This window comes from Mytilus edulis, chromosome 1, assembly GCF_963676685.1.
Source record: "Mytilus edulis chromosome 1, xbMytEdul2.2, whole genome shotgun sequence".
Lineage (NCBI taxonomy): Eukaryota > Metazoa > Mollusca > Bivalvia > Mytilida > Mytilidae > Mytilus > Mytilus edulis.
Genome location: NC_092344.1, coordinates 71760297 through 71772099, shown reverse-complemented (window position 1 = coordinate 71772099; position 11803 = coordinate 71760297). Strand labels below are relative to the sequence as shown.

The following is an 11803-nucleotide window of genomic DNA, read 5'->3' as shown; positions in this document are numbered from 1 at the left end:
CGTAGTACCAATGACTACAACTCTGCCGATTACCGTGGTTTTTAAATTAACTATCATTTCAAGAAAGGAGATGAAAAACAGATAAATTATGTACGTAATTGTTTGTGTGTTCTGATGAAGATCCGTCATTGAATGTTTATTTTATCTATACTATATAGCAACATGAGCAAAGGATGAGCATTTCAACACACCGGAATCATCAGTGTATCGTTCTGTGGTTAAGTAAATTGGATTTATAGTTCATGTCCCTCTTTGTCACATTTCAATTGTTAGATTTACAAAAAGACATCAATGTTTGTCCGCAAACGATATCATCAAAGTGTCTGGAAAGATTCTATATACTTTGATTGAATTCCCATGACTGTTTCGAGTGTTGCCAAAATCATTTACGTTGTAACCTGTTTAGTTTTCTTTGGAATACAAGAACTTCATATAGTAACTCCAGAGATAGTTCTTCGCTTATGCTTTTTATCTTCTATTACTGTGACTTTTCAGGCCAATTCTTGATATCAAATACCACGACAACAAGGGTTTGGGTCCTGTATGCATTGCCAAGAAAATGGGTCAACTACAGCCGACTGTACATCATTTTCTTCTTCTATCTAAGTTATTCTTTCGTATGACCGTATAACATTTACTAATTTTCTATTCTTAGAACAGACTGGAGTTCATTGCATGGCCTATATACATGCACATCTCACGTGAGAAAAATACATAAATTCATAAATGATTTAGTAGAGATATTTTACTTTTTTACATGCATTAGTTTGTTTACGTCACGGTTTGTTTACGTATAAGATGCACTGATGTAATTATATTCGACATAAGATCAAAGCAATAAGTGTACTATTAATAGTAATAGAAACTAACTGTACTTTATGTACCCGTCCATACCACTATATATCACTGTGTTCTGTTAGCAGACGAGGAACGATTTTACCAAAATAACGATGGATCATGTATCATGTTTCAGCCAAAGATTAACCCAGCATCTTCCGACTGACCGTCTAAGACGGATGTGTTTTATATAGCTCTGTTGATCGAGTATATTGTCTTAGGCGTTGCCTAGGACACAGTGCAGTTGTCGTATGTGTCGGTCAGCTTGAGTTCGAATCTCGCCGAGGGATCATAATACTACATTTTTGGTTAAAAATAAACTCATCATAGATACCAGGATTGAAATTTCGTATATGTACGCCAGACGCGCGTTTCACGGTCTACAAAGATTCACCAGTGACGCTAAAATAAAAAAAATGTCAAATATATATAAAATCATAATTAAACTGTACGCCCACCTACAATTCTTTAATATGATAGTAGTCAGCACTTCTGTGTTGACATGACTTATTTTTTCCGTATATCGTCAGATTATCGGAATTCCAATGGGGACTAACTGTGCACCACTTATTGCGGACCTGTTTTTGTATTGTTATGAGTTACAATTTATGACAAAAATAATCAAAGACCCATCGAAACAACATCTGATAAACAAATTTAATAATACTTTTAGATATTTGGATGATATTTTGGCTCTCAATAATGACGACTTTAGTATGTATATTAATGAAATTTATCCTGTTGAACTTACTTTAAATAAAGCTAATACTAACAATGACCACTGCCCTTTTCTCGATCTTGATATCTATATCACTAATGGAAAGCTGAATACTAAAATTTATGATAAAAGGGATGATTTTTCATTTCCTATCGTTAATTATCCGTTTTTTAGATGGTGACGTTCCCTTGTCACCATCTTACGGTGTTTATATTTCTCAACTTGTACGATTCGCTCGTGTATGTAACAATGTTTTAGATTTTAACGAGAGAAATTTATGTATTACTGAAAAATTATTACACCAGGGTTTTCGATATCACAAACTAGTCAAAACATTTACTAAATTTTATCATCGGTATAAAGACATCATTCGTAAATATAGCTCAACATGCAGACTTCTAATACGTTCAGGTATTTCACATCCAATTTTTTATGGAAATATTCTTTATAAAGCACAAAGGTGTCAGTATTCACCTCAGAAACTTACAAAACCTTTGAATAGACTTATTAAGAAGGGATATAATTACGATACTGTTGTCAAGTCATTAAAGATTGCATATTTTGGCGTTAATATTGAGTCACTGATAAGGTCTTTGCATCGGAACTAAACACATTTATTCTAAAAAACAGTTGTTGGCATGACACGGGTTATGTTCTTCTCATATATGTTATGATGGTATGATACTAAACCCCTAACGGGAAGGATTGTGCCTGATTTTCATATGATGAAATCATAATCTTTCGGTCGGTTTGGTTGGGGTCTGGGGCTGGCATGTCGGTTGACTGCTGGTAGTCTGTTGTTATTTGTGTATTATTGTCATTTTGTTTATTTTCTTTGGTTACATCTTCTGACATCAGGCTCGGACTTCTCTTGGGCTGAGTGGTGTGCGTATTGTTATGCGTTTGCTTTTCTACATTGGTTGGAGGTATGGGGGGGAGGGTTGAGATCTCATAGACATGTTTGGCCCCGCCGCATTTTTGCGCCTGTCCCAAGTCAGGAGCCTCTGGCCTTTGTTAGTCTTGTATTATTTTGGTTTTAGTTTCTTGTGTACAATTTGGAAATTAGTATGGCGTTCATTATCACTGGACTAGTATATATTTGTTTAGGGGCCAGCTGAAGGACGCCTCCGGGTGCGGGAATTTCTCGCTACATTGAAGACCTGTTGGTGGCCCTCTGCTGTTGTTTTTTATTTGGTTGGGTTGTTGTCTCTTTGACACATTCCCCATTTCCATTCTCAATTTTATATGGTCATAATTATAAATTAACTATTTACAAAACTTTGATTTTTTTAAATACTTAGGCTTTTCTACCTCATGAATAAAATAGCTGTATACGGCAAAACTTTCAACTAGGATTTTTTTTTATCCTCAATGCTCTTCAACTTCGTACTTTATTTGACCTTTTTAACTAAGTTTGACTCGAGTGTCACTGATGAGTCTTTTGTAGATGAAACGCGCGTTTGGAGCAAATACAAAATTTCAATCCTGGTATATCTATGATGAGTTTATGATGTGACCTTACGATCATTTAACGATGGGCACTATTGGTAGATTAAGTAGGCGAAGTATACAGCTTCATTCCATGCTGTTTAAAGTAAATGCAGCAGTAAAATCGCGACTTGGGTCCGTAACTATTTTTTGTCAAGATTTAATATAAAAAAGAAGATGTGGTATGATTGCCAATGAGACAACTATCCACAAAAGACCAAAATGACACAGACATTAACAACTATAGGTCACCGTACGGCCTAAGTCAATTTGTCATTTGTCTCTTAGTATGAATTCATCGAAGTAATGTCACGATCGTTTGTGCGTTGTTTAATGTTAATTATACCCCCGCTTTGAAAAAGGGGGTATCTGACTGTTTTACCTCTGTCTGTCCTTCCGTCAGTTCGTGAGTCCATCAGTCCGTCCGTCCCATGAATATTTTTCGTCACATTTTTCTCAGGAACTACACTACCAGGATTTCTAAAATTTGGTTTCAGGCTTGATATAAGTCAGCTATACTGTTTAATGCGTTTTCAGATTCATCACTCGACAACTTCCTGTTTACCGAACACTTGTATCATTTTTACACCTGATAGCCAAGTTGAAAATTTTTCGTCACATTTTTCTCAGGAACTGCACTACCAGGATTTCTGAAATTCGGTTTCAGGCTTGATATAAGTCAACTATAACGTGTGATGCGTTTTCAGATTCATCACTCAACAACTTCCTGTTAACCAAACACTTGTATGATTTTACACATGATAGCCAAGTTGAAAATTTTCGTCACATTTTTCTCAGGAACTACAATACAGGGATTTCTGAAATTTGGTTTAAGGGTCAATATAAGTCAGCTATACCGTGTGATGCGTTTTCAGATTCATCACTCAACAACTTCATGTTTACCGAACACTTGCATATTTTTACACTATTAATATTATCCACTTGCGGCGGGGGTATCATCAGTGAGCAGTAGCTCGCAGTTTCACTTGTTATATCTTATTTACATGTGTTTTGCAACTCTGCAAATTTATGTCAAGTAAATTGAAAAATTTCACGTCATTGTACGTATATGTTGCACTGCTGTAGCCTTTGAATATTTCTGGGGTCTAATATCAATTTCAACCAAGGAAAAGAACATGTTCAAAAACATATACATGATAATCAAAATATACAACGAACTTGCAACATCTTAATAATTGAAATGCGTTTGTCAAATTCAAATGAAAGTTCAGTTTATCTGCATGGAATTTGGTTTTGGGTCCAATTTCAGGTCTATAACTTGTATTCATTGTTTAACGATACAAATGTATATGAATAAGTAAAGGCAACAGTAGTACTCCGGTGTTCCAAAGTCTTAATCGATTGAGAGAGAGAGAGAGAAACGTGCAACAAACTTAAACTATCAACTATAAGAGGAAAAATAGGGGGAACAACAGGAACACTGAAGTGCAACAGAAACAAACGCCAGCATACATAGAAACGAACTACATTGGTGTATTTAATAACAACTGCCATATTACTTGCATGGTAGATGACATTTTAAGAAAAATAATGGGTTTAACCTGGTTTAATGGGTTGCCAAACTTCTCGCTTTATGACAAAAGGGGGGTCTTAGTAACTCGTTTTATCTAGTTTGCATTCTGAAGAAATGTAAAATATAATTGCCAAAATTGGTTGTTTACATAAGTGACTAGATAAAACAAGATATCCTGTTGCAACAACCAGTTTTGTCATTTATCTTATCCACTGCAACACAGGTTATGTACCTGCATATTATATGTTAATCTTACATAAGGTTTTATTAAAGTTAGTTTATAATTAGATACTTGTCACATAATCTTTGCCCCTTTGAATATTCATATCACGTCCACCACAAAGTATATATAAAAGCCTAGGAAAATTGTTGTCTACATTTTATTACGAATAAACTGTAATCGACATCAACTTTTCGCACAGGAACACTTAAACATATAAGGTAGGAATGTAGTTTTCAATCCATGTTGCATTTAGCTTTGTAGGTGGTGTGATGAGAGACTTCCGACCATCTAATTTTGTTAGAAAATCCAGTCCTTTCTTACATTTATAAATTATATACACGAGTAAGTAATTGTAAAAAGTAAAATCACAAAAATACTGAACTCCGAGGAAAATTCAAAACGGAAAGTCCCTTTTCAAATGGCAAAATCAAATGATAAAACACATCAAACGAATGGACAACAACTGTCATACTCCTTGACATAAAACACACAATTACTCAAATGAAGAAATCTAAAAAAAAACATTTTATGTCATGAAAGTATACTTTAATCTTGTCGTGAGAGAAGAAGTATAATGGCGTCCGATTGCGCGTCCTATAGCCCTTTCAAACATAGGAAGATCAGTAAATTTAGGCTTTTACTGATGTTTACTGAATTTGAATCAAGTATACAGATTGATCGATGCCCTTTCCTGTTGATTGTTGTCTAAATAGTCGCTTTGTGTCAGACTATCTGGGCCGTGTGTTATTGTTAGTAGTTGTTTGTTTGTTTATTTCAGGTGTTGGTGGTACGTTCACCAGTTTTGTCCAAAAATTTGCTTTAATTACTGTTAACCATTATGACTTATTTCATCATAAAAATTGTTTTAGGTTGACTATGTCTATCGTATCTTTATCCTTTGGAATATCAGTTAATATCGGTTGAGAAGTAAAAATATAAGCTGTATGATAACACAGATGACAAATGTTCCAACTATAAAGCCGTCGCACTGTGAACTTCCTTCAATGGTTTTGTAATTTTACAGTCGGTATCGTCACAGGAAATATGGGTTCGTACCCCCGGAACCAACCCCCCCCCCCCTTTTTTTTTGTTTTGTTTTGGATCCGCCACTGTATTCCTGTCAGCGTTTTATATCTCCTGAGCTTCTGGCAAGATGGGCAAAACAGGAACAAGTAGAATTTTTAAAAGCATATTCAAAATCTAAATTCTTACATCTTATTGCCCTATTATCTATTTCAAGTACAGGAGCATAGGGCCGTTGAACTTGTTTTTCATATATTTATCAACTGGAGTTTAAACCATATATATAGATAACGTTATTGACAATGGACAGATGAATAAATAATGTGATTTTTAGAAAATTGCACACTGACAATTAAAAGACATAATTTTATTTGGCCAATTTGGTGTGCTTTTACATAGTTGAGAGGTACTGTATTACTGATAGGGGTGTTTAACGACCATGACAACACATTAGGGTGTCGCACGGTCTGTCTCGCTTTGGGCTGATTTAACGAAAACGTAAATTTAAATGCTAGCACAACTGATTCTGCAGGAGTCCGAATTTCGTGGTCCATGTGAAGCTGATTGTATTTCCAGTTTATTTTTTAGGGGAAAATAGTTTAATGTCAATGAGAGCAACAGTAAAACACAACACAATCAATTAGTTTAAACAATATTATATTCTTTCAAAAAGTGCACGAAATATAATTATACAATATAAGTACTGGGATTCTGAAACAAGAAAAACTTCTATAAATCCGTCTCCCACATCAATCAATTGGAGGTTACATATATATATATATAGTATCCGAAATTACAAACTTAAAGAAGATTAAGGACATCATATAATCATATGGTTAATTTTCACTTCAGATAACACCGTTCCTATTGCTGTGCTCTCTAATTCAAAACTTTTTTGTTCGAAAAATTAAGGATTTCCAACTTTGGACTTTAACTTTTTTACTCAAGCGTTACTGATGAGTCTTTTGTAGACAAATCGTGCATAAAGCGTACATAATTATTATAATCCTAGTATCTCTGATGAAATGAATCTTAAACTTAGCGTTATATTAGACTTTTGGTTTTGGCAATAATCCCAATTACTTTATTTACTATAACGACCTATCCGGAAATATTTGTTAAAGTATAAGTGGTTTGCATGTAACCACAACACATGAAGTTTACACAGTTAGTTACACAATTAATCTCAGAAGCTCCATCATAGAAAAAATGAAGACAAATATTGTGTCAATAAAAAATAAAATTGCTTTTAGTAAGGGGCCGTATGCTGAAAATAGTGACCATTGTAAAATTGCGTCTAAAAAGTAAAATCACAAAAATACTGAACTCCGAGGAAAATTCAAAACAGAAAGTCCCTAACCAAATGGCAAAATTAAATGATAAAGCACATCAAACGAATGGACAACAGCAGTCATGTTCCTGACTTGGTACAGGCATTTTCAAAGTTCTAAATTTCACTCGTTCAGAACGTTTATTGCAACACATAGATGTAAATGTATATTGATTTAAACTAATTCCCCGTCCTTTGTACGTATTTTTATTCGGGGTTTACGGAGAAATATACAAATATTCTTGCGATGTTAAACTTTCATGATTATCAATGTCTTCAACTTTGTACTTGTTTGGCTTTATGACTATTTTGATCGGAGCGTCACTTGCGAGTCTTATGCGCGTCTGGCGTATTAAATTATAATCCAGGTACCTTTGATAACTTTTTTCATATTACCTTCAATTTTTTTTACGAAGCTTCATATTATAATTATTATAATGATTTTGTTGTAAACCCGGCCAATAGGAATACCTTTCATTTAGCTTAATGACAGATATTTAGTTAACTCATTTTTTTTCTTTCAGAAGAGGAACAATGAGGAGCCCCGGTATGTTGACCGGGTTGCTCGCTGCTGCTTTACTTGTCAGCGTATCTGGAAGGTTCTGTCAGGATCCACCAACCTGGCGAACCCCCAGTGGAGATCAGCCGATGCTGGACACTCGTGGCAAAGTAACAGTAGTGGCACTACTGCTGGCTACATGACCCATGTGTCAGCAACAAGCGGTAGGGTATGTGTCATCTTTTATTATTATTAAATAAATATTTGCGTATTGCAATATTGAATGGTGTTATACGTATAAATCATTTTCGTCTATTATGTTTATTTTTTACACCTTATATTTTTTGTCCAATATTTTGTATTCTGTAAACCCCCATCCACATCCTCGTGTATGGGAAAGGATTAGCAAATATCAATTCCTTTATTTAATTTGATTGTGTTTATAATAACATACTACAAATTTGTAATATTTGAATATTTCTTATTCCTTTTCTTCACATTCAACCAGGCTTATATTATTTTCATCTTTAAAAAATGATTGCAAATGATTAACTATATGAATAGTCTGAAAGTAAAAAACGTTTATGTCTGGATAATTTTAGATTTAAGATTTATTATTTAATGAAAAATGTATTAACTTCTTATATCACATTATTGTATCAAAAACTCGTGAGATTAAATACAAGTTTGAGATGTAGGTTATAGCATGTAAACAAGTGGGATTCTGAGAAATAGGCGTTAAAATGAATCTTATCTGGGGAAAAGATTCGAGAAAAAAAATGGGATTTGGGATTTAAAAAAAAAGTAGTTAGGAAATTAGCAGCATTTTAATTGTGTAATCCCCTCGTTGCATTCGTCTTTCTTCATTAAGATTACTTCAAATAAATTTATGTTTTTACAATGTAGGCTTGAGACTATTCGTCAAGAATACATCGCCCATGGCCGTACAGAAATCAGTTTTATGATTGTAAATTCCAAAGAAGCCCCAGAACAAATTGGACAACTTTCAAGCAGAACCAACTTTCCTGTGTACCAAGACACACACGCTACAAACATATGGAATAAACTAAATGGCGGGAAAGATGACGTATTGATATATGATAGGTAAGAATTGAAAAAAAAGATTGCAATATTATCATATTGATATATATGAAGATGTAGTAGTATGAGTGCCAATGGGACAACTCTCCATCCCAGTCACAATTTGTAAGAATTGAAAAAAATATTGCAATATTATCATATAGATATATGAAGATGTAATATGAGAGCCAATGGGACAACTCTCCATCCCAGTCACAATTTGTAGGAATTGAAAAAGTATTGCAACATTATCATATAGATATATGAAGATATATGAAGATGTAATATGAGAGCCAATGGGACAACTCTCCATCCCAGTCACAATTTGTAAAAGTAAACCATTATAGGTCAAAGTACGGTCTTCAACATGGAGTCATGGCTCACACCGAGCAGCAAGAAATAAAGGGCCCCAAAAATTACTAGTGTAAAATCATTCAAACGGGAAAACCAATGGTCAAATCCATACAAACATCGTATAGAAAGTCCCTGTCAAATCATATAAAAAACGAGAAACGAGAAACACTTAAGGACCACATCAACAAACGACAACCACTGAACATCAAGTTCCTGTACATTTATTGCGCAAAATAATTAAAAACAACACATAAATCATTGCAGTTATAATACAGATACATTGTGAGCTACTGAAAGACCATCAAAACAGAGGACACATTTAAGATTCCTATAGTTAAGCTATTGAACTAAGGCTTGATAGCATAAACGTTAAACGAGAGAATTAAAAAAAACAATTTCTATTCTCAAGTTTAAATCAGTATTAATGACATTCAATATAATCTACTGCATGGCATTTATTGATCATTGTCGGAGCTCTTTTTTATGCTTATTTTGTGACAGTGAAATGTGTGCTAACATGAAAACGATCATGTATATAACTTGTGCGAAAATGAGTGAGAACGTTACATTGGTAATGTATATATCTTATTAAATCTTTGCATAATGATATGGAGGGGATGCAATACGCGTTGGTCAAACATAATGCTTTTTTTTGTTCACAGATGCGGCAAATTAGTTTACTTTATACCGTTTCCATCAAGCTTGTTGCGTTATCATCTTACTGATTGGGCAATACGTACTGCATACGATACAGATGCATGCGGATGTCAACGAAGTATACGTAGATCACGCCGACGTCGTAGAAGGCACAACCACGAACGTCCGCATAGTCATAGATCTGGAGGTAGCGCCATTGTTGTAGGAATGGGAAGATCAGCAGTACGAGACATGAATCGTACACCAAATTGAACTAGAAATAGATGAAACCGTCCAATACCCACGCATAAAGTAATTAGAAAATTATGAAATTTTATGAAAAAACATTATAGAAATCAAAGAAACAGACGCGCATGAGTTTGTCCGTCCGTTTCATCAGATCTAGAAAATAACTGTGCTTGTAGACAAGCATTTTTTCCCGAAAGACTCGGCCTGTGCTCTTGTGAAGAGCTCAATTTGATTGTTGTTCAAGAATGTGTATGATTTAATTGAGATTCATTTTTAAGACGTCACTCTTTACATAGTGAAATTGCTAGACCAAATTGAGAATTTTTGACTGATTGACCTTGTGATTTTCATTCAACTAACTCATCTGCTACTTGTAAGTGACCTTTGGATATATCAGCCAACCCATCTTGACAGTGATTAACTGAAGAGACTGGTGTTCAGGTATGTTCATGACCTCGAACAGACGACACATGCTCGTGACAGACGGAGGGCGATAACGTTAGTTGACAGTGTCCAAACCAGCAGGTATGCAATTGACCACAAAGTTCCGGACCTTGACAATGTTCTACAAAGAGTACTTCAAGTCCTTGACGCTGACAAAACAACGAATCTGGAACGAAGACATGACAGTGAGACCATTTATCGGGAAACTGCATGTGACAATGCATAACTTCAGACAGTGGAGAACTTGCATGAAACTGACCAATTGGGGAAACCGTCTCTGCTGAAATACGATGACAAAGTAGCCAATCAGACGAACGCTGACAATGACAAACAACCGTGAGTCAAGAAGAACAATGTCAATGAACAAGTCCAAGAAGCAGTTCTCCGACATGAAGATGCCAGAGGAGATGCCAGTGACATAGCGAGGGACCATCTTTGAACTGACACTGCTCAGGACAACACTACGAGGCAGACGTTTGTACTTGACCTAGTTCTGGTCGTAGGTCAACCAGAACTTGACAATGTCACACTGTTGGTAATGACTGACAATGACAAGGATTGACTTCATCAGGGCAGACATGAGAGGAGAGTCGCCAGGACGGACAACTTTGACCTTGACAGACAAGATGTCAGTGACAAGTAGGCGCTTGACGTTGACGTAATGAAAATGACGTACATGGTATTTGACTCTGACACCATGCTTCACATGCTTGACGATGACAGAACAGTCACAGGCTTTCGTAAATTGGGTCGCCGGCGGAATTTCCAATTCCTTTTAAAATTGTGCATAATTTTTAAATTAGTTTGTGTAATATGTACCATTAGCACACTTCGAGTTCACCGTTTAATTGTTAACGATGACGCTTCAAAATAAAACGTTTAAACGATATTTTGTTGACTGATTGCTGAACAGATTAAACCTTGAACTCGTTGTCAGTATGCTAAAATTATTTTTATAAAATTAGCAAATATTGTTGTTGTGTATTTGACCTGTTTATATTATTGTATCCTGTGATCTTGAGATTGGATATTGTCAGGATGACGGTTCATTACGAAACTACACAATAGGGTAATGGATTAGAACAATCGACATACAACCGATCTTTAGATCATGTTTACAAAATTGTTTTTTTTTTTTACATTTATATAATAAACTTTGGTTAATAACTTGATTCTTTGCTTGTATTTATTGTATGACGGGTATTTTTTTCACTTACAGTCTGGTGTACGAGTCGGTGTATTCAAAATATATCAAGATTTTACATATGTCCACATTTTTGTATAATTTCTGTTCCTTCGTTCCATTGTTAGTTGTCATTAATGTCAATTTTCTGTTTTCGTCAAGTTTACAGATACCATCATAATGTAATAATCTGTATACAAAATAT

The 11803-nt window shown here is 34.8% G+C and overlaps 1 protein-coding gene across 1 annotated transcript; it reads left to right on the top strand.

The window, feature by feature from the left end:
* Positions 1-4885: 4885 nt before the first annotated feature.
* On the top strand, positions 4886-11587 carry LOC139489287 (selenoprotein P-like). The gene is made up of 4 exons (XM_071275564.1): positions 4886-5018; positions 7678-7881; positions 8559-8756; positions 9749-11587. Exons 2-4 carry the CDS (start codon positions 7859-7861, stop codon positions 9993-9995), a joined length of 468 nt encoding a protein of 155 aa, XP_071131665.1. The 5' UTR covers positions 4886-5018; positions 7678-7858; the 3' UTR covers positions 9996-11587.
* The last annotated feature ends 216 nt before the right edge of the window (positions 11588-11803 follow it).